At 45.6% G+C, this 24,638-nt stretch overlaps 1 protein-coding gene across 9 annotated transcripts in view; it reads right to left on the bottom strand.

Moving 5' to 3' along the window:
• Positions 1–24,638, bottom strand: part of LOC147458778 (uncharacterized) — a 372,832-nt gene that overhangs the window by 84,351 nt on the left and 263,843 nt on the right. For all 9 annotated transcript variants that reach the window (XM_086510216.1, XM_086510214.1, XM_086510218.1 and 6 more), the window contains one exon: positions 7,278–7,385. In XM_086510216.1, coding sequence (XP_086366342.1) covers positions 7,278–7,385 — 108 coding nt within the window. The remainder of the gene's footprint in view (positions 1–7,277; positions 7,386–24,638) is intronic.

Here is a 24,638-nt window from a genome sequence, read left to right as displayed (position 1 = left end):
GCGGAAAGGTTCAATTGCTATGCAGCCCCTATTATGTATTGGGTAGTGCAGATTATGCAGCAAAAGAGAGATGCAAAAGCAGTTCTCACCCTTCAAGATGATCCAAAAGAGCAAGACCGTTCCAAAATGGCCAAAGGGAAAGGCATCTTGCGCAAGAGGGAAAAGGTACAAAAAGATTCATCTGGTATAAAAAAAACTCCATTTTTTCAAGTGGAACCTTATGTCATGAGCCAAAGGCCAGTATTTTAACGCCAAAGCTGAGAGTAATCACCATATACTTACCTTCAAACTTCAAGTTTAAGTCCTTAGCATCCCATACAGTTCGGTAGTGTTCAGCCCTGTTTGAGTTGAGATACTTTCAAGTTTTCACCGTCATGGGTACTAGATGGGCTAAGATAACCCCAACACCTTCTCCTCATATGAAATCATGAGGGAAAGGATTGTGTAGAAGTCCAAGTGTTGCCATAGTTCATTAAAAAAAAAAAACCAGACATATCCGTGCAAGTGTCCGGCAGAGATTCATCACCATTTTTGATGAAAAACAAGTTTTCAAAACCCAAGGTTCCATTCATATCAAGTGCGATTGGTAAGTATATGGTTGCTACTGTCAGTATAAGCATAGCTACCGAGCTATGGAGAAACAAGCAAAACTCACTATAAAAAGCTTTTTTTGATTCCTGGTGGACTTCACTACTCAGATTAAAAGGTAGATTGTACCACTCAATTTTGAAGAAATATGTAAAGACTGCTAAAACATACAAACTCTAAATGACCTAAGCTTGTCTAAAGTAATTAAATTCTATAAGATGGACATGGATAACAGCTGATATGGTCCATTGATACCTGTAAATCACATCCAAGGCTAACTGAATTGTTGTCTTGTTTGGATGGATGCAGGTAAGGACTCTATTTTATCTTGGAGGGTTTTCTTTTCTTTGACAAGCAACCTTACTTTAATGATGTACTCACTGAGGAATGGGGAAGTTCTTTTACTGTTTGTCTTACTGAAAGAGGATCTCTTTCCTACAATCATTGTACCTAAATAATTCTGATACTGAGTTATTTTTGTACATATCAGTTCATTATTCCTTGGCCAGCTGTCTTTTGAATGTAAAAATTCAATCATGTCTTATTAGTTAAGATTTAAACAGCTACACACACACACTTCACATACACACACTTTTTTTTAAAGTAAATTTGCTTTGATTACTTTACAAGTGGGAAACCTCAAAGCGAGGAAAACCCACGGAAAGAAAGGGATACAAAGAGCTGAGCACTATAAGGCTCCGAAAGCTAGAAACAGTCAAAGTAAATCCTGCAGGCATCAAGAGTGATGTCTTCAATGTCATGAGCAAAATGTAGTGCTTCACCAAGAGATGATTTGAAATAGGGAAAGGGGTCAACATAGGTGCCTTGGAACATTAAAGAGTTCCTATGGTGCCAGATGGCCCACAGAGTCCAAAATCTGACCTAGGTGAAGACCACCGCAAACTGAGAATGTGATGACCGAAGCACTCCAAAAAGCCAAAAGCGTCTGTGAAAAGACCCAGAAGGAAAACGCAGCCGAAGAGCAGTCGACACTTGCCGAATGAAGGCTCTGGAGTGGCGACAACGCCATAGCAAGTGTGGCATGGTCTCCTCAGCTTCAAGGCATCTGGGGCAGTGGGAAGGTGCAATATGCCGAGTATGTAACACACTGTCAACAGGTAGAGCTCCCACCCAGCAGCGCCACAAGAAAACCCGTTCCTTCAAAGGTAGATGACTTTGCCAAATACGAGAGACATTGTGTGTTGCCACCACAAGGATGACTCGGAGAGCAACCACAACCGATTACCATGATGCACAATCCATATATCAGACTGAAGGATGGCATATACACTGCCAGCTGAGATGCAGTCCAATCTAGTCGTAGCCAGATTCCAATCAAAGAAGCGAGAGTCCACATCCAAGGAGGAATGGATGAGTAATCAACAAGCATCCTTTGAATTTCCCGCCAAAGAGAAGAATAGTGAGGACCCAACCGAAAGCCGGACACTGCATCAACGAACGAAAGAACATAACCCGAGCCATCAAGCACCTGATGCACCTGACAGATTCCTTTCTGGGCAAGAAAATATGCTTGGCGAGGAGACCGTTGAACCAAAGTCGAAGTGAAGGCCCTGCTCCAATGTAGACTCTCTAAACAAAGAGAATCTCTTCACACACACACACACACACACACGAACACAAACACACACATAGAAAATAAAAATAAAAATCTTTTCCTCTTCTCTTCTATGTAACGGGCAGCCAACGGCTAACAAAAATATCCTGACACTTCTGCTCCACCTATCTCCGAACTATGATGGCAGTGAGCTGGCGAGCGTGTCCTCTAGACCACCACTCCCTCTGTCCGTCACACGTCATTGCCCAGTGTAGCAGGGCTACAGTGTCATGGGTGCATGACAGACAGCTAGTTCAGTAGTTGCAGTTGGGCTTGAGTTCACACTGCGCGGACTCTCGCTTGGGCAGTGACACATGGCAAGTGTTATGATGGTGGTCCAGTGGACACCGTGTCTAGATCACCACCACCTCAGTTAGGAGATAGGCTTAGCTGGATTGGGATATCTGCCAGCTGTTGGTGACTCTTAGGAGATTCATATGAGTGGTTGGTTCCAGAGTCTCTCATCAGAGTTGTACATAGCACGTCTGCACCATCCTTGCACAGTTGAGTCTGGACACCCCCACTGTACCTATGAGATCTGGGCTGGAGCTGAGTGTGCTGCCATGCCAGAGTCTGTATTGATTTCTTTAAGTTTGTGGATGTTCGTGCTGTTCATGATCTGCTGAGTCGTACTGTTGTTGCTCTGCTCTGTTGTTCTTTGTCTTCTGTGTTTTCATTCTGTGGAGTGAGATATCACGCACATTGCACTGAGGAGAACCCACTATAGAGGGCACGACCCATTATCTCCGCTACAGGTGCTCTCATTTTTGGCACGCCTGGTGGGACCTCAACTGAAGTTTCCCTCCACTGTTCCTACAGGTCGAGGAGCTAGCTCGTTTAAGCTCTCGCCTGTGTTGGTCTGGACTAGCTTAGTCCAGCTTGGTCTGTCAAGCTTAATACTAGACCAGCTAGTCTAGTCACTCGTCCTGGTCTAGTCCCCTCTCGTCCAAGTCTCACCAGAGTAGGCTGGGTCTAGTCCTCTCTCGTCCACGTCAAGCCAAGTGGTATAATCTCTCTCTCGCCTTGGTCTAGTGGCGAGTGGGACCAGTTTTCAGCAAGTTAAAGGTCTTTGTGCTCAAAGCTTGGGTGGGCTTTTGGTTACTGCATGACACATACAAGGCAGTCAAAAGAGCGACAAAGCCCACTATTAAGTCCTCTGAAGTATTACCACAGGAAGCATCAACCCTTCTTGCCAAGTAGAAGTCCACCAGCCCCATTACCCCTACCTTCCAGACCTTCCCTGCAACTACCTCCAATTCCTCAACTAGTTCTACACCTCCCCAGTCACCCCATCAATAAACTTCTCATCCCTTGTGTTACAGGAAGCTCCAGTGTAACAAGCTCTTGCACAGACAGCCATGGAGGAGCTCACAAGCGTTCTAGCTAAGGTGAGTATTAAGTTTCCAGAGAAACCATTGGTAGAAAAAGAAAATCTTACAGCAGAGACAATCTTGAAGAACACATTCCAACAAGTATCCCTATATGACCTACTACGGCTAGATGCGAGTTTTAGAAGTGATACCCTTGTAGTTATTCAATCACTTTACCCCGGAGCAGGTCCTAGTGCCGGGCACCTCCCAGTGCAACCATCAGATTCCTATATGATATCCCATCCCGCTGCCCCCCTCATTGATTATAGATGCCCTCATTTCACTGTGTCCGTCTTGGGGCGGCACTTCTCAGGAGTGATAGTGGATGGTGGATCTGGCATCAATCTAATGCATGAGTTTACTATGTTAGCTCTTGGTCTACAACCTACTTGCCCTGCTCCCTTCCGAGTTACATTGGCCTACCAACGGACAGTCCACCCAGTGGGCATAGTGGACAAAGTGCCTCTGCAGGCAAGACTTTACCTTTAACTTTGATTTTGTCGTGGTTCGTCTTCCCCAGGTTGAGGGCGGATTTCCCTTGCTCATCGGTAGACCATGGCTGCGACACACTAAAGCACTTCATGATTGGGGAAAGGACGCCATGTGGATACATACTCCTGGCTCCCCAATGCAACCCATTCGGTTAGAAGGAGGTATGGATCCCATTGTGCAGCAAGTTTCTCTGTCAATGGAAACCAACCCTGAACAAGAACAACCTACTACACCTGAAGGGTTAGACGAAGATCTGCTAGTGTGGTTGGAAGCTACCAAGCCTATGCCTTGTTATGGACTATCTATTCAACCTTTGACTGAGATCACACCCTTTTTCAGTGTTCCTACCGTAACTGAGCCCAATGAGCGCTTGAGCCAACAATTGATCGCTTAGTTGGCCCTTTACTGAAAGCATTAACACTTGGTAAGATCGCAAAGGAGCACAATAGGAGGAAGTTTTTCCGTCGGTGCTGCCATTATGACAACTCAAGTCATGGTCTCTGCTATGTTCTCATTGTCTCTTGCTCTTGTCGGCTATTTGCTGTTTCCTACCCAGCTCCTCTACCTCTCCACATCCCCTCGCTCCACCCCACACCCTTACCCACCTCTCTTGCCCACGCCCCTACCCTCCCCCTCCCAACACTCACTCGCCCCTACCCCCTATCTTCTTGCCCCTACCCACCCCCTCCCACTCACTCGCCCCTACCCGCTATCCCCTCGTCCCTACCCTACCCCTACTTGCCCTATCCACCCCCTCTTGCCCTCGCCCCTATCCCATATCCCCTCGCCCCTACCCACCCCCTCTCTTGCCCTTGCCCCTACCCACCCCCTCCCACTCACTCGCCCCTACCCTCTCTCACTCGCCCCTACCCACCCCTTTCTCTCTCCTCGTTCCTACCCTCTCTCACTCGCCCCTATCCACCCTCTCCCACCCTCACTCGCCCCTACCCACCCCCCTATACCCTACCCTCACCCCTCGCCCCTACTGACCCCCTTCCTCTCTCCTCGCCCCTACCCACCCCCTTTTCCCCGGCCCTTATCCACCCCCTTTTCTCCTTCCGAGTCCTCACATGAGAGAAACAGCTTCCATTCATCCCATCTCTGGATCGCTCCTTTCGAGAACGGCTTTTTATAATCCCCCCTTTGGAAATAGAAAAGGACCATCCAGATATTGCTTTACCCATGCAAACTGTTCAACTCAGATCCTTCTTTGCAAGTGGCAATCACAAGACTTCACAATATCCTTCACAAAGAAATAGAAGGGTTTTGGTAAACAGTCAGATTTTGAGCTGTCTTGAAGAATACCAAAGAAAATTTCGCGAATTCAAGTGGTGACCTGAGCCCGAAAGCCTTCTGCTAGCCAACTGTTAGCCTTTTGGCCCATTTACAGTCCCCTTGTGACTTTCAGGCTTTTGTTCATGCTGGCGCATTCTTCCATTTTGCCTCTGGCAGATTATCTCTCGTGCTAGCAGTATCTATACTTCTTCATCATCTCCTACAGTTGACTACATCCCTTTCCCTCAAAACTTATGATCTTCTCTACACGCAGCTTCTTTAGTCTGGTTGATCTACATTTTCCTCTTCCAGTTTCAGTGGCCTCTCTAGTTTCAATATTCTCTATGATTTGTCAGTTTTTCAGTGTTTGTCTCACCGGGACGGTGAGTGGTCTTGTGGCGGGCAACCTGTAGCAGGGCTACAGTGTCATTGGTGCAGGACAAACAATTATTTCAGTAGTTGCAGTTGGGATTGAGTTCACACTGGGTGGACTCTCGCCTGGGTAGTGACACGTGGCAAGTGTTACGATGGTGGTCCAATGGACACGGTGGCCAAATCACTACCACCTCAGTTAAGAGATAGGCTTAGCTGGATTGGGATATCTGCCAGCTGTTGGTGACTCTTAGGAGATACATATGAGTGGTTGGTTCCAGTTGTCGGGACGCATCATTATCTACTTTTGTGTGGTCAGTCATCTAGAGTCTCTCATCAGAGTTGTACACAGCACGTCTGCACCATCCCTGCACAGTTGAGTCTTGACACCCCCACTGTACCTATGAGATTTGGGCTGGAGCTGAGTGTGCTGCCATGCCAAAGTCTATATCGGTTTCTTTGAGTTTGTCAATGTTCGTGTTGTTCATGATCTGCTGAGTTGTACTGTTGTTGCTCTGCTCTGTTGTTCTTTGTCTTCTGTGTTTTCATTCTGTGGAGTGAGATATTAGACACATTGCACTGAGGAGCACCCACTATAGAGGGCATGACACATTATCTCCGCTACACCCAGGTGAGAGCCCACCCAGTGTGAACCCAAGGTTAATTGTAACCTCTGTACAAAGCCAGCTGGAACTATTGTCCATGTTTAGTGACACTATAGCCTACTAGAGATTGTTGGCCTCCATATACGCGCCCTTTGCGGTACTTTGTTTTATTGATGAGCTGTCATGACACAACTATTCTCTAAGCGATACCACTCACTCAATCTCCTTACAACTGGCCCTTCACCTTTAATTTATAAGGACTTGCCCAAAAGGACTTTAAGAATCTTTTGCAACTAAACTGATGTTTAAAAGCACTTGAAAGTCAACTATTATAATATGCCGCCCAGAAGCACTCTACTGTAGCTATTTTTCCACGTTAGGAAATGGCCATACAATCCCCGTAAATCCGACCGTATTTTGCACTGCAACTCACACACCACATGTCTCCCAAAAGCACTTGAATGTAGCTATTTTTCCACGTCAGCAAACAGCCATACAACGCCTGTAAATCAGGCCGTATTTTGAACTACAACTCATGGGCCACATGTCTCATGCTTGGCTCCAAGCTCTTTTGCCCCTTGGACTCAGCTTGATGGGTTGTTTGTGCTTGGTGGCCTCCTACCATGCTAGGAAGCATGTGACACCAATAAAGAACCAATGTAGCCCAGAAGTTTGGACTTGTTATGAGCTTGGCATATCCTTCCTATTGATGTGCGAAGGAAGCACACAATGCTAGTATCAGCCTCATGTTTATGGCTTTTCCTCCTCTGGTTCCAGAAGAGTCAAAAAGTTTTGAATGTGTCTAGTGTGAGGATGCTTTTCTCATGTGGTACATTTATAGTCCATGTTACTCGAGAGTTGTTAGCTTGTGGGAAGAAAACTAATCAAGAAATATCTTATGATTTGAAAGATCACAAATGAAACAGAGCTAGGAAGCTGTGAAACTTTTGTTGCTAAAACCTGCTGAAAAATGGGACTATAAAGCACTGAACAAATCTTCTTGACTTTTGTCTCACTGGATCCTTTTTGCTTCCAAGCCTCCAGTGAAGACCCTCCAGCGAGAAGAATCTGGAACAAAAAATGATTTTGCAGACCCATTCTTTTTAGCTATGGAGCATTTGGAACAACAATAAGTTCAGAAAAAATAAACTGTGGATCCTTGGCTTTTGGTCCTTTAAAATCAACTGCAATTGCTTTTTTGAAAGGAAAAGATCCATGCTCCCTCAATGGAAAAAAAATATGAACCATGGTGTACTGAACTGAACAAGCTATAAAATGTGCATATAAGGGTGGAGGAAAACAGTCAGTTTGGGTGTGATTGCAAGCGCCCTACACTTATATGGTCTGGGATGCACCAGCATCAGTTTTGACACCTAATAATGTTAAGACAGACTATTCAACAACAGGCCGATTTCATGCATATTGATGCATGTGGGGTAGTCCACAGCCCTAGTCTGGCACAGTTAAATGGTGAGTTGGACTTTGCACTTTGTTATGAAGACATAAGCTTTCGAAGGCTCAGCAAGGATACACTGCCATAGCACAAAAGATTCTGTAAATAGTTTTGAATCCTCAAAAGTTTTCACTTTGTATATGAATTGTAGGGCACCACATCCACCTTATTTACTAGGTAGATGTAGAGCGAAATCATGAACAAGAAAAGTCAAACACAAGCAATCGAACAATATTGTTCATATGAGAAATGAACCCACATACATCTTCTCAAAAAGAAAGAAGAATAAGAAAAAAAGAAACTTGAAACCTTAATAGGCAGTTAAGCCTAAGATCATCCCTTTTACCACTTTGCCACGGAGTTATTTTGTAAATTAATGTGATTGGAAATAAAGGCACCATTCAAAAATGCCAAGCTAATAGGCAACAAGCTGATTATGATAATATTTCTAAAATAAGGACCGCTGAAAAGACGAGCAAAGATGAAGACATAATACTCCAGCAAACGATTACACAGCGATAACAATCTCATCTTTCTTCAATCCTTTTACAAGAAGCATTACTCTCTCTAAACACCACAAAAAAAGTGTAAAAATAACAACAGTTTTGCATTCTTGCATCTAGGCTGTGTATTTCTCATCTCCCCAGAAAGTCAACGTGAGAAACTCAGCGTCTGGCAACTCGTCTCCCCTAATAGGGAGCTCTAAATCACGAAGACTAACCTCCTGTGAAGTCAAAAATATGCTCATCGCCTCAGCATAAAAGAGAAAGAGGCAGGGGGCAAGAGAGAAGCGTTCCCCTCTTTCCCCTGCCAAGAGCACCGGACTGTGTGCACATCTATAGAGAGCTGACACTCCTTAGATCCAAGCATCTGAAAACCCCATCCTGCATAGAGTGCCCTCTAGGAGGTCCTAGTCAACTCTACCGTATGCCTTCTCAAAATTGAGAAAGAGCATCTCAAGGTCCTCGGAGACGTGCGATGGTTGAAGCCTCCCAGAAGGTAAAGATGTCAAGGATATTGCGCTCCTTGACAAAGCCTGCCTGGGTCTCATGGATAATGCTCTCAAGTAGTGGCGGATGAATCCTCAAACTCAGAGCCTTTGCTAAGATTTTGTAAGCTCAGTTGAGAATGGTGACGGGCCGTCACTGCCGAATCTCATTCAAGGAGCCTCCTTCCTTGGGAATAAGATATATTAGATCCTCACTCATGCTATCAGGCATCTCATCAGTGTGAAAAATGTGTTGGCAAGGGCTACAAAGATCTGAACCAGGCTATAGAACGAATAACAAGTCGTGCTTCAGAGCTCGCTATCACGAGGCTGTGGCAACCACTAACCTTAGTTGTTGGTTTCTTTCCCTTGATTTTTATTTGATTTTTGGGACCCACTTGTTGAAGTCACAAATGACCGGACATTGTGTGGCCAGTGTGAAACGCTCACAGCCGAGAGTTTCACCCGTAGTGGGAAGGACAGGTCGCCATGAGATGGTCAGGCCAGTCGGCATTGGACTCCAAGTAGTAAAAGGATGTCTAGGCTTTAGTTCAAAGTCATCTGGGCCCCTCACTACACTTTATAAGTCGGTGGCTATTACAAATTTAACTTGAAAGAGGCAAACTGGACACATGGTAGTAGGAGAGCAACCTGCAAGCCAGACACACTCTCTAGAAGTCTCATCCTTGAGGGGGCACCCATTTTGAGAAAGGGGGCTGATTTCTGGCTTCATAAGAGACTAGAGTGTGTGTGTGAGTAGTAGGTGCACATGATCACAGCTCTAATGGAAAGCTTGCCTTCTCTCTTGTCTCATGTAGCGCGACAATTTGCGCGAGCTCTCGCGCATCTCTCTCTCGCCTTCGCACCGATGGTAATGTCCCACTAGTTGGGCTTCTCAAATGACCATGTACAGTTCTGGGTGGTTTATGCGCTTTTGCCAAGGCAAGAGCCTTGTGAACAGGTACCGGATTAGCTAATTGGTAATCCTCCACAGGTACACACAATTCCATCGCGAAGGATTGCGAAAACGGAGAGTTTTCCCGCGTGAAAACTCGTCCGTTTCAAAGGGGAACTATCCCATTGTGTGCAGGAGCACCTGAGGCAGGTGTAGACGTGTTCGCTCTGCCTAAAACGCTCCAAAACAGAAAATTACAGTGTGCTGTGTTTTTCTGCAGGTTTAGGGATTCACACCCAAACTGCAGGGCATCGCCAAGGGAGCCTTGGGATGCTTAAACAGGGCTTTGGGCACCTACTAAACAGGGAATTATAGCACGCTGGAATTGACTTGCAGCTCACTGTAAAGCTTTCAAATTGCAAGGGAAAGTTGTCCTTGACATGTACTTTTGACCTATAGAGGTGTTTGGTTATGCTGGCAAAATTGGGTAAAAAATATGCAATTGCAGCCATGGACAGGTTTGGATAGTTTGGTGAGAGTTAGGTGAAAGTGTGAGGATCGTCTATTTGCAATAAGAATAAAGAATTACCGAAAGGGGCGCCAGTCTTTGGGGCCTACAGGGTGTCGCTGTCTGCTTGGTAGCACTCTAGCTATCAGGCCGTGGTTCGTTTAAAGTGTTATTTCCAATCACAGGCTTATTCCTTGTGTCATAAAGTTAACATTGTAAAGATCAGGTGAAAGCTAAAGTCTACAGCCCTACGGGCCGGTTTCATGGTTTTGTCGCCGGGACAGAATCACTTTTTCCTTAAAGAGTGAGCCTTGGTTTGTGGCGAAGATACAGAGCACAGGAACTTGGAATTACACTATGGATGACAAGACAAACGACGCCAGGGAAGAGGGTTCCTCTTCACAAGACAGACAAGCTATTCCTCCTGTGTTCGAGGTTGGCGAGAGTTCACAACCACCCCGGTCTTTACCATTTTTTGATTTGAATGCTCCACAAGGTCAAGGGTGTATGACTGGGTAACTAGACGAGGATGCATTTAGGACACATTTGATTGCCGCTATGAATGTGTTCTTTGGGTTGGTGCAAAATCATAGCTTTATGGAATTTCTGTAAGCGTTACCAGTATCACAGCAGACAACGAAACTGTCTTATGCAGTAGAGCCTGTTGAGGCTCACGCCCAGGTCCCTTGGGCGTCCTAGCAAGGCAGGGAGCACCCTCATGTTGCGGAGTCGGTTGGGGCTCCAAGACAATTTCCTTCTCTCCACAAATAGGTGGTTAGAACGCCTATTCCAAAGGCTTTACAAGTTCAACCAACCACCTTTCAGAGTCCAAATGTTGCATTAAATGGTACATCCTGAATATTTCCGAGGTGGATCAGTGTTTCAGAGCATGGCTGGTTATGCGCTTGGAAACTAGAAATATATGCAAGGAACACTGTTTGGGGGTATGCAAAGCATGATGCCAAGCCCCATGTATGGAAATATTGGCATGCAAGAAGGGTTTCAATGCAATCCGGGCCAATTTGGGATGCCATAGGGCAATTTTGGCATGGCAGGGTTTTCGGACTAGTAGGCACATATGGCACCAGTGACGCAATATGTCAATGGCCAAGGGGCGCCGATGATCCCTATTACAATGCCCATTTTGCAAACAATTCCCTATGAAAATTTGGGAGCACTGGAAAAGCCAAAAGCATACAAAGAAGGTGGTGGAACTGTGAAGTTTGATATGTTCAACGGCTTTGAGGATAAGACAAAGGCTCTTACTTTCCTCCAGTTTGATAGAGCTTATGCAGGGGAAAATTTTATAGAGGCCTCTAAGGTCAGGAAAGTTGTCACTTTCAATTTACAAGTGGGAAACCTCAAAGCGAGGAAAACCCACGAAAAGAAAGGGATACAAAAAGCGGAGCACTATGAGGCTCCGAAGGCTAGAAGCAGTCAAAGTAAATCCTGTAAGTATCAAGAGTGATGTCTCCAGCGTCATAAGCGAAATGCAGCGCTTGACCAAGAGATAATTTGAAATAGGGAAAGGGGTCAACATAAGTGCCTTGGAACATTAGGGAGTTCCTATAGTGCCAGATGGCCCACAAAGTCAAAAATCTGACTCAGGTAAAGAACACCACAAACTAAGATTGGGGTGACTGGAGCACCCCAAAAAGCCAAAAGCATCTGTGAAAAGAGCCGGAAGGAAAACACAATCGAAGAGCACTAGACACTTGCCGAATGAAGGCTCTGGAGCGGCGACAATGCCACAGTAAGTGTGGCACAGTCTCCTCAGCTTCAAGGCATCTGAGGCAGCGGGAAGGCGCAATATCCCGAGCATGTAACACACTGCCAACAGGTAGAGCTCCCACCAAGTAGCGCCAGAAGAAAACACGTTCCTTCAAAGGTAGATGACTCTGCCAAATGCAAGACAATGTGTGTTGCCACCACAAGGATGACTCGAAAAGCGACCACAGCTAATTGCCATGATGCACAATCCATACATCACACTGAAGGATTGCATAGACACTGCCAGCTGAAATGCAGTCTAATCTGGTAGTAGCCAGATTCCAACCAGAGAAGCGAGAGTCCACATCCAAAGGAGAAATGGGTGAGTGATCAGCAAGCATCCTTTGAATTTCACGACAGAGAGAAGAATAGTGCTGACCCAACCGAAAGCGGGACACTACATCAGCGAAAGAAAGAACCTAACCCGAGTCATCAACCACCTGATGCACTTGAAATATTCCTTTTTGGAAAGAAAATATGCTTGGCGAGGAGACCGTTGAACCAAAGTGGAAGCGAAGGCCGTGCTCCAATGCAGACTCTCCAAATGAAGGGAGTTACCCACAGAGGATTGTCAACCATTGCAAGCCAAATGCGAAGTGACAACCTTCCAATCAACAATGAGAGAAGAAGTAAAGGGACATCCAAGAATGTGTCCTTCAAGCTTCCCAAAAACAACATCCCAATAAGTCGGTTTTCAATGACCAAAAAATGGGGTGACAATGTGCGTACACAAATGTGTGACCATGAGAGCCTAGGGTTGCTGCTGCTCCACCAAAACTAGCAACAACATAGCTTTCCGAGCCAAAACATGACGTTGCAAGTCCAAAATATTTAACCCTCCAAGCCGCTTGGGAGAACACAACTTGTCCATAGATAGAAGCCGAAGACCCTTTGTGCTAGACGAGGTCGCCAAAAATGCTCTAAAATATTGGACATGAGGGACTGCAAGCGCAACCGAGGCCAGGATAACAAAGGCAAGTAAAAATGCACATAAGCCACAAGGATGCATTGGAAAATCCTGAGACGCACATGAAGTGGACACATGGACAGTTTCCAATATTTAACTTGGAATGCAGACGTTGGAGCACCCAATCCAGTTTCTACATCACCGATACATTCCAACCCAGCGAATAACCCAAACGGCAAACCAGAACATATGGAGGAACAATCTCCCCAGGCCACAATATCTTATGCCAGTCACACTCTTTCAGAGGCAATATCTTGGATTTGCAAAAGTTAACTTTGAGACCTGTTGCCAATCCAAACAAGTGAAGAGTATGCATAATTTGCTGTACATCATCATAGTGATTGCGAGGCATAAACAAAGAGTCATCCGCATAGGCCTGACCAGCAAACTTCTGTCCAGAAGGTAAAGTCAGGTCATGCAATCTACCAGTGGAAGTCAAGGAATCCAAATACATAAATAAGGGGTGAGTAGAGATCGCATAAAGCAAAGCACTAGGAGGGAAAAATGATCCGAGAGACACATAGCATAATCAATCCTCATCTCACATACAAAGTCATCATACTGTTGCATGTGAAAAAGATACCAGCGATCCAGCCGAGTGCGATACATAGATTGAGCATTATACTGAAAAGTGAAACCTGGATCAATCGCATGCAAAAAGGGTCACAAATCAAGCCCATTACATGTCAACATAAATTGATCCCATGATTGCCATTCCATATGAAGCATGTGAGAATGCCTAGTAGTATTATTCGCAAGGTTTGGTGCATTATTAAAATCCCCACAGAGAAATGCCTTGGAACGCCAACCATAAGAGGAGATAGCACTCCACAACCACGCCCTATCTGCAGAAGCTGTGTATGCATATAATCCTCCAAATTCAAAAACTTCACCATTAACAATACATGGATGACCATCCATCTCCTAGCTGGGTCATTGAAGACCAAGGTCGGGAAGAGTTCATGTCGAACAAGTATAAGCACTATAGAATAGCCAGCTGATCCTGCATAAGCTATCTAGTAGCCCGCAAAGTAAGAAGTTTGTCCTGAAAATTGATGTTGGTTTTGCCCTTGGAGAACCATAGTGTCCACTTTACATGTATGTACATAGTGCTAGGTAAGCCGCCACTTGTCGTGATTGCATAACCCACACACATTATTTGAAATGCAATTCAAAAAACTATGCATTCTATATGGTATATAAAGTGGGCAAGGAAATGGGAAAAAGGGGAGAAAACTCAAGTATCAGATCCCATCGACATATCCTCCCTAGCTGTAGGTACCTTAGGAGGTGGGTCAAGACCTGGACCAGGATGATTGGAAATAAAGGCACCTTGCGATGAAGAGGCTTCTCCTGTAACAACTTCCTTGTAAGAGTGAACCACCTTGTCCCAAGCTTCAACCAAAGAAGTGTTGTCATTACAAGGGAGTTTTTTCTGAGCAACATTCTTCAAAGGGGGCACATAATTATGAGAAGATGCCGAAATACGGGGTGTAGCAGCTTTAGCGGGTTTCTTGGGCACTATCCAAGTTTGAGAGGTTGAGACCTGTTCTTTTCCTTTTCCTTTGTCTTTAATATTTGGAGAAGCACAAAGTACAGACAATTGTAATTGTTTCCCTTTGCCTTTATTCGCCCCAGCTGTCGGGGAGGAGGTTGAAGCACCTTCGCTTTGAACCTCAGTAGAAGATTTCGGAGGTGAGTGAGGTTGAGGAGTAGGGACAACTGAAGGAGGTGGTTGCAGATTTGGTTATAGACATTCGGATTGCATATGACCAAATTTGCCCAGCGGAAGCAAGAATTTGCAAATTTTCCCTATTTAAGTTTAAATGGACGCTTTCCAACCACTATATCCCCAGAATTGATCAAAATACCTGCTGGTGTGGGGATATCCGTGTCCCAAAGAATACAAAAACGGTTTGTGTTTGTGTCCAGCTTAGGAGGGCAAATGACTTTGCCCAGCTGAGCAACAAACAAAGGAAGAAAGTGACGCCAAGTGCGAGGAAAGTCGACCACCTCAACCCAAACGGGACACTTGTGACGAATGAGACTCTCATAGAATTGGTGAGAGCCTAGGGCAGTACATGAGTCATCTGCGTATTGAAGAAAAGAGGAGACATTTCAAGCAGAGCATCCCGAGCATCCATGTCGGCTAGCAAGACTTCATAGAAACCTCACACACCAAAGTAAACCCTTGAACTCTTGCCGTTTGAGTAGAAAATCAACCCATTGGCCTACATCCTGAGCCGTAGGCATTCTACCCGGGGAAAAAAGGATCACTGCGTTAAGTGCATATTGAGCAACATGATCCATAAGCTCCTGTATAGGAATGCGTACTTCCATGATGAGGGCGAATCCTTCCCAGGCATGACGTGCTTCTTCGAAGTCCTCATGCAAACATTCGTTGATAAGGCTTAAAGCATCCATATCCAAAGATTCCATGGCTTTTCGGCGCTTGTATATACACTGCTCAACCGAATCCATGTGAAGCTCCCATACACACACACATACACACACACTCTTGATTGGTGCACACACTCTTAAGAACACACACCACGCTATACTTAGGCTTCAAAAACTTTTCGACTCACTGGTCACAATCAGACACTCTGCTGAAATCAGGAAACATATGGTATACTGTATATCACACTCTGCTAAAATCCGAAGAACCTAGGGTACACTGCACACATACACACAAACACCTACACACCCTAAGACACACAATGGCAAAACAGTTGCACAGGATACGCAGGGAGATCAGGACGTGAAAAGCGTTGCCTGCGTGCAAGGAAATCTGGTCACGCTGCAAGGGCTGTGAGAAAATTGCTAGCGCAGGGGTAGGCCAGCGCGCAGGAGTAGAGCTAACGCAAGAGAAGTTCGTGCAGTCAACCATGCACAACACATACACTCAATCCTCTACCCTCCATCTCTTCCTCTACTATAGACACGGTGGACACCTGGGGGATATACTCTTCCCCCCCCCCCCCCCCCACACACACACACACACACACACAATCCTCTACCCTCCATCTCTTCCTCTACTGTAGACACAATGGACACCTGGGGGATATACTCTTCCCACACACACACACACACACACCCCCATTGTGTGAAGTGAAAAGTGCAAGAGCTTCGTCTCCTTCTCCAAGCTAGTAGAGAAGTTGAGAGCCTACACCAATACTCTTGGCTATGGAATGCAAATCCAACCAAGAGCCATGCTTCAATGCTTAAGCTTTCCATCTTCTCCATCTTCATTACTATGCTATTATGTTTGCTAGCAAGAAGAGTGATGATAAGTGAGGAACTATTTCTTTCTCCTATGTATGTTTCTTCTTCCTCTTCCCTACCTTCATTCCCCGCTAGCTCTCTCCACCTTTTGAAAGTGTTTGAGGCCTTGGGACTGAGGCTGGGGATAGTTAATGCTTTTTACAAAGTCTATGTTATGCTCCTGATGCATGAAGCTTTCCATCTTCATTGCATCACCTAAGTCACAAGGAACATAAAGATTGTATTGTACCAAGTCTCTCTTGATGGGAGAATCTATAATACAAAAGCCTATTGGAGGGGGTACCGGATCCACATAAATCCCGTCCTCAATTGTTGTCAAGTTCTCTAAACTCTCTCTCTTGCAAAATTATTGTTCATGCCAAGTTATTTAAGTACTCTGATTATGTTGCTACATCAATTAAGTTCATTCTCTATGTTCTCAAAGTAGTCTCACAAAAATGCTCTCTTTAGTTCTCCTAATTCTGCTATTCTCAAAGTTCTTAGGCCATTTCCATTACACATTCATTTTATTTCTCTCTCTCTCTCTCTCTCTCTCTCTCTCTCTCTCTCTCTCTCTCAAATTCTATGAGAAATAAGAAATATTTGACTACGCTTGATTTAGAGTAAGATGGGTCCTTGTTCTAGAGACTAAATGGATGATATTACCTTTGCTTGATTCAATTACCCCCTTTAGTAGCCCTCAGTTGCATAGTGAGCCCTACGGGACACAACTTGCTTCTTCCCAATGCTCATCAAGTCCACAAGCTGAGCTATTGTTGTTGCCTATCAATTAGTTCTACTCATGCTCGTGTTCCCTAACAAAAATTGAGATGACAAGAATCCCAACTAACTAACCAATTGTGTTCCAAAACTATTAAAACACGTACAACAAAAAATAGTGCCTTGGTCTCACTGCTCAAACACTTGAAGTGAAAGATGCAAAATTGGACCATTTTATAGATAGCTATAGAGGTAATCAATCATCACATACGTTTAATAAATACACATGCAATTATTTTTTAGAAATTTAATGCTTTTCATGGACCAACGACCTTTGAATATGTGTAGAGGGCTCATTCTCTGACACGCTTCAGTACGAAGGTGCAAAGGGTGGAGTGCAGGCATTGTACTGAGTTCAAGCAATATAAAGAAATATCGAAAGGGGGGCCAAGGTTTGGGGCCAGTGCTCTCTTGGGGTGGAATTCCGCCACTCCCCATCTCGTGTTGTATATCTCTTTCATTTACGTTATTATTGAAGTGCTAAAAGTTTGTTCTTTTCCGTTGGCACGTGGTGCCTGTTCCGTGACAGTGGTATCAGAGCTTTAGGCGCGTGCTTTTCTCAAAGCATACTAGCCCTACCAAAGAGCAGAGAAAGCACTTTGGCGCTTCCAAAGTTTACTAGAAATTCTAATAAAGAAAGAATCTTCGCGAAACTGGTATCAGAGCTTCAGGCGTGTGCTTTTCTCAGAACATACCGGTCCTACCAAAGAGCAGACATAGCACTTTGGCGCTTCCAAAGTTTATTGGAAATTCTGATAAAGAAAGAATCTTTGTGTCCTGACCGCAGACATAGCTCCCACCCTTACTTCATCGCGCATCCTGTCTTCATCGCTCTGTCTTACAGGGCATAAGTCATAAAGCTCACTTGCAAAGAAGAATCAAGGATTTTATTTGTTTCCAAGCCGCTGTTTTTTTTTGTCAGAGGCAGCAGTGGTGCATGTTTATAGCTACCAAGCCGCACACTCCAGACAAGCTTTCAAGAAATTTTTTTCCCGAAGTTACATGCCTTCAGACATCTTCCTTCGGGGTGCAGCCTCTGGAAGAGTAGGGTATCCTAAAATACTTTCCATGAAAACCCTAGCAGATTACAACTTGCAGTCTTTGGACATCTTCTTGAGCTGATAACCTTGGAGGTTCAGTGTGATTTCTATGTCTTGAGACTACCATCACCGCTATAGGAACACTGTCTATCCAAGAGCTTATGGGCCATAGTGCAGTCGGCTACAACCTTATGGAAGATATCTAAACCTAATCTTGGTGCAGGTTTCAAGATGAAAAGCCAGTCATCTTTTCGAGCTTGACTAATGTCAAGATCGCTTTTTAACTTTGAATTTTGTTTGAGAACTTGTTTGGTGATCCTGTTATTTGTTTGGAATGGATGGTATTTGTTTTAAACTTGTTTTGGTGCTATTTGAATTGTTTGACTTTGGTTTTAATACTGGTTTCAATGAGTGATGATTTTACTCCCAGGTGGAGTAGTGAAAAATGATGTTTTGGTATTGTCTGAACCTCGGAACGACGCAGATGGGGTATATGGGAAGCGCTTCGTTGTATGTTTGAAAGCCTCAAAACGACGCAGACAGGATGTCTTGGGAGCGTTTCGTTATATGCTGAAAAACCTCCGAACGACGCAGAGGGGATGTCTAGAGAGCGTTTGGTTGTATGATTGAATCTCCAAGCAACACAGGCTGCGGTCTGGGGAGAGTATGGTTGTACCATTCCTTTGAGCTCATGGCCCGGACCTTTTCAGGTTATTTGCGGGAGTGTGACGAGGTAGTGGTTGAGTAGCTTCCTACCGCAGGCTGTCTGTTTCAGGGGAGTGCTCAATGGCGTTGTTCGTTGTGTCTTGTAGCATGCATATGTGAGCATTTGTGTTGCATTGTGATGTTCCAACCATTGAATATTTCTTATTGGATGAGATACTTCTTGGAAGTCAACGACCTAGGATATCAAGAGTTTCGATCTGGAATGAGACTCCTTATTGGATGAGATACTTTTTGGAAACCAACGACCCAGGATATCAAGAGTTCCAGTCTGGAATGAGACTCCTTATTGGATGAGATTCTTTTGGGAAGCCAACGACCCAGGAAATCAAGAGCTCCTATTTGGAATGAGAAAATTGATTGTCCCTAGGAAATCTTTGCGCTAGCTTGATATGCTGTAATCGCAGACGATTACTTTCTTTCAAGAAGGGGGGATGTCACAAACTGCTGACGTGTTGAGTCGCTGAAGAATGGAGCCAACCTGCAGACGCCGGCCAAGGGGCCTAAACCCTAAAAGAAGCTGTAGCGCGGATAATGTGTCGTGCTCTCTACAGTGGGTGGTCCTCAGTGCAATGTGCGTGACAATCTCACTCAAACAAACTGAAAAGAAGGGAAACAATAGACAACAACTGAGCTCACAGAGACACAACAGCAACACACAATAGCAACAACAGTAGACCATAACAAATGACTCGACTATCTCAAAGAACCGATACAGACTCTGGCATGGTAGCACACTCAGCTCCAACCCAGGACTCTCAGGTACAATGGGGTGTCGTGGCTCAGATGTGCAGGGATGGTGAATCAGTGCTCTGTGTATAGACTCACTCTAAACGACTACGTGAAGATCCCGATGACCAAATCGCTACTACTCATTTATACAACCATAAAGAGCCACCAACGGCTCATAAATGACAACACCTAAGTCTATCTCCACTGAGTGGTGGTGGTGACCTGGCCACGATGTCCACTAGACCACCGTATCCTTGCCACGTGTCACTGCCCAGCGAGTCCGTCCAGTGTGAACCGACCAACCAAAGACCAACTGTAAAGTCCAAACTGTACTAACTGTTTTGTAAAGTGACACTGTAGCTTGCTACAGGTTGCCCGCCACAAGGCCGCTCATTGTCTCGGTGAGAGGAAGACTGAAACTGTTAAAGAAAACTATTAGCTACTGCATATGTACAATGGTGAGCTCCTGAATTTGTCATCCAAGAGACAGAGTGGTGGCCACTGCTGCACCTGAAGTATCAGCCTCTAGAGGTGGAGCCATCAAATCAATTGTGGGGCTCTGCTGTATGTGAGCTCTCTTGTCAGTAACTGTGCCCCCTGGGAAGGGACCAGCCACCTGCTGCTGGGCAGATGGTAGCACTTGTCCTGTAGTGTACTGAGGACGTCGAGTAACACAACCATGGCGATGTGCTCCAACAATTCCGTCACAGCAAGTCAAATTTTGCATCTGAGGCAATGGTGACGACTGAAACCCCTGTGGAGGATACTGTTGTTGTTGATTGTAGTATTGAACTGGAACTGGAGTCTGTGAGTAAAGTCCCATAAATTGTTGAGAAGGACCCGTTGCTACATGCTGCACTGATGTACCTGCTCCAGTCCACCCATACCCCATACCCATCATCGTAGGCTGGGTTGCCCTATTTTCATGTAAGAGCAATTCTCTAAATCCTTGTACTTGATTTTGAAGGTTACTAATCACTTGAGACTTTAACTTCAGGGCCTGTTGGAGTGCAAAAATAGTGGCATCCCTATCGGCGATGGCGCTCTCAGCAACTCGCAGAGATCCCTCCATAGCTATATAAGTAGCTGCGTGACACTGGTGTGTAGCTGCTAACCGCTCTGCTCCAAGCTCAATGGTGGCAATGGCTTGCCTAGACTCTTGCAATATATCTTCAGATAGCCGAAAAAGTGATGTAGAGTCCGACACTGTGGAGGGTCCTGTAACCGTGTCGGGGTGAAGAGAGCTGGCAAGTGGTACAGCTGGTGGGACTGGTGTGGCAAGTGGCACTGCTCGTGGTGAACTGGGAGCATGCCTCTCTGTCGGAGTAGACATGGTGAAAGTGGTTGCAGCAGGACTAGGCATAGGAGAAGAAGCAACTCCCACTGGGACTTGGGAGCTAGTCACTGTGGTAGGGGTAAAAATAGCAGCAGTAGAGAGAGGAACACACACTGTAGAAGCCACAGCTGTGACGTGCATAGTGTGATCTACAACACCTGAACTTACCATCGAATCAGTAGCGGAAGTATGTGAGGAACATCGAACAGGTTGCTTCACTCGAAGCTGCTGGCTTTCCGAAACTGTCAGTGATACTAAAGATTCTACTGTGTCCTTCACTACCTTTGCCCTCTTTTTCTTTGGCTTCCCAGGGAGATCCATTGTCTGTTCAATATCTTTCCCTTTTGTCTTAGAGGTTTTACGCCGCATATCCGCATCCACATCGATAGGACTAACAGGTATGTTAATGACCCAGGCCAACATGGGAGCTGCAAAGCATTGAAAGCTAGATTGCACAGATTGTACCTGAGCTCTGAATCTTTTTGCCCGTGAGCGACTGTAAAAAGGTAAATAGAATTTGATTAAAGGCACACGGGATGGTGTGGATGAGGCAGTATAGGCCTTCGCAATGCGAGAATATAGTAGGCACGTCACATCTGCCCTTGCTTACTTTGGCAGATTTGACCAAAAAGTAGTACTTGAAAATGGCCCAGAGCTTTTTATTCCTTGCATAGTCAGCATGACTCGTACTAAGTAGCTCTTTGCATGCCTCGATGGTCGCATCTATCAAAAGTTGTGAATAGGTTCTTGTAGCCGGTTTTACTACAGGAAAGGTTGTCATCCTCAAAGCGTGCCCAATGCGTGTAGCAGTCAGTGGGTGTCCTCTGACTTTGGGAAAAAACTTGAGAACCTCATGCACCATATCCATGGGAATATTAGAAGGCAGATGGGTCTCTGCTAATGTTGACAGACCTAGAGTATGTAGCTGATCTTTCGATAAGACTTCTCGAAGAGACGGATGAGGCTGCTGCAGATGGAAGTTCAAAGTGAATTTGGTTTGAGTTTTGGAAGAAGGAGGCCGAGGAATTTGATGGCTCAGTACCTGCGAGATGGCTTTCCTGGCTTTCCTCTTCTTTTCGTTTTTCACAGTATCTTCACGTTTCTCATCTTCCTCTTTCTCTTGGCTAGAAGACTCTGAATCAGAGTCAGAAGCAGAGCCAGAGCCCGAGTCAGACGTTTTGTAATTCTCATCACTGTGATCAGTGGAGGACAGATCGGTGAGGCCATGGCTAGAGGTATCCACATCCTCTTCCTCTGCAGAACTTTGGGATGTTTCAGTTGGCCTCTGTCGAGACAAAGCTTTCTTCTTCCTAACTTGTTTGCTTGTACCAGCCATCGTGAAGTGTGCTTGAAAATTTCAAACCTGAAAAGCGTCAGTTGGTCCGAAAAGCTAGTTGCTTGGCCACTGTGCAGGGTGAACTCAACTCCCAGATTCAGAGATGTAGCGCTGCACTTGGAAAAAGCTTCATTACCCAAGAAGAAGAGTCATGCGGTATCAAGGAGCAGATGCAGGAAGAGGAGGGCGGGCGAGGGGATCGGTGAGGACGAGGGCGGTTGGGGTATGGGCACGTTGAGTAGGGGCGAGGGGATTGGGGTAGGGTAGGGGCGAGGCCAAAGAGGAGGGTAGAGGCGAGGGGAGTACAGGGAGGGTAGGGGCGAGGGGAGTAAGGGGAAGGTAGGGCGAGGGGGTGTGAGAGGGTGGGTAGGGGTGAGGGTTTAAGGGGAGGGTAGGGGCGAGGGGAGAGGGAGAGGGTAGGGGCGAGGGAAAAGTGTGTAGGGGCGAGGGGAGTAAGGGAAGGGTAGGGCGAGGGGGTGTGAGAGGGTGGGTAGGGGCGAGGGTTTAACGGGAGGGTAGGGGCGAGGGGATGTGGGAGGGTTGGTAGAGGCGAGGGGATGTGGGAGGGTGGGTAGGGGCGAGGGAAAAGTGTGTAGGGCGAGGGGAGGGGTTGGTTAGGGCGGTGGGTTATTTTAGGGTAGGGCAAGGGGAATTTGGTTCGGCAGAGGCGAGAGGGAAAGAAAGTAGAAAGCAAGCAGTTTCCAGAGGGTGATTAGCAGGAAGAGTTCGGTACTGAGCTCCGGCTCCACTTAGTAAACGGAAGCAGAAAGTAGAAAGCGGCAACAACAAAAGGAAACTTTCTAGGTAGGTAGGCAACAGGCAATAGCATGCCCGCAGTTGCAGCAGCAGCTTAGAGAGAGATAGAGAAATGAAATGAAATGTTATATTAACGTCTTCAAAAGGCCAAAGTGGCCTATGAGACCAGAAAGTTACAATGCGGTGTATCTGATACAAAGTCAGATTAACAAAATAAATTAGACTAGGATAACAAAATATAAATACTGCGGGATCCTAAACTAAGCAGTACAATGTGAAGCAAAAATGGGAGGGAAGTAGAGATCCATCTTCATAGGGATCCCTCTTCATCTGCACTCTGGACGACGAAAGAGTATGGCTCGAATCCTTTGCTGTAGCCTCCTTCGAAACTGTGTAGCTCCTCTTCCCCATCAGGGTCGTCTAGATCTCCCTAGCTCCAATGCTCGGTCTATGAGAATGCCAGTAGTGCGGGTAGACCTCTCCACTGTTGGCTGCTCCTCTGTCTGTTCTTCTGGGTGTACAATATCTAGTGTAAAGAAATCTGTGATCTGTCTCTGGGGTTGTCACTCTTCAGCTCTCCTCAGTAAAGTTTCTCTATGCCTGTGTAACTCAAGTAGATATAGCCCAAGACATCTCTGATCCTCATAACTCATGACCCTAGATAGAGGCCCAAAACCTTCTCTGAATAGACAATGAAACGGCCTCGTATCTCATAGTACACTGTGCAATGACATATGTAATGTACTTTTGTCTCTGGCTATAGATGGCATAAGCGGCATATCTTGCTATCTGCTGGTGTCCCTCTGAATCTGCTAGTCTCAATCTCGAGTTGATGTGAGGACGTGCGTATCTGGCCAATGGCACAACGTATCTGGCCAATGGCACAACGCAGACCATGAGAAAGATGCGTGTCCATATAGCTAGGTCGAATCACAAACCCATCCCCCGTGAGGTGGAGAAGATGCTCTCTATAGAAAGCCATCTTTGTGCCCAACTCCTGTAACGGCTCTATCCATGTCCTCCTCGTGTCCCACTGGATGAGAGAGAGAGAGAGAGAGAGAGAGAGAGAGAGAGAGAGAGAGAGAGAGAGAGAGTAGATGCTGAAGAATTAATGGCCGATCAAGAGACATAGTGTACAAAGAGGATTGGAAACATAGAGGAAGGATATTGTGGAGCAGGAGCTTTGTTTTGGAACTGTGTTTGTGTGAGAAGCGACATTAGTGTGTGTGAGCACGTGTGAGAGAGATACGGGACAGACAGATAGAGATGCACCAGAGTAGTGCTAGGAGAAATACCAAGAAAATTCTATATTCTATCCAACTAGAGTTTACCTCCGACATTTTGAAGAAATCCACAGGGACAGAGAGAGAGGGTAGTAGAGAGAGAGCTGTAACCTGTAAGGACTAGAGATAGAGATACCCAGGGATACAGATAGACACGGATACAGAATCAAGAGAAAGATGATTATCCAATCTATGAGTGGATTCAACTAATTAAAAAGAAAAGGCTGGATCAACCCGAATTATATCAATGAGATGAAATGAGATGAGAAGCAATTTGATGCATGCAGTAAAACAAGGAGAATTTTAACCATAACACGGATTACAACTGAGATGAAAACTTGACATAAGGTAAATCTGAGAAGAGGGAAAATGGAAAGCCGGAGAGAGCCGAGGATTGAGGACGGGACACTGATGACGGGACACTGAGGACGGGACAGTCATAATGTTGTAGGTGGGAGTTATAACATAACCAGATTCTAAAGAGTCAGGC

Source organism: Adiantum capillus-veneris, chromosome 4 (genome assembly GCF_014529385.1).
Source record: "Adiantum capillus-veneris isolate H3 chromosome 4, ASM1452938v2, whole genome shotgun sequence".
In the NCBI taxonomy this organism is placed as follows: Eukaryota; Viridiplantae; Streptophyta; class Polypodiopsida; order Polypodiales; family Pteridaceae; genus Adiantum; species Adiantum capillus-veneris.
The sequence above is the reverse complement of the archived record's forward strand: the minus strand, read 5'-3'. Positions and strand labels throughout refer to the sequence as shown.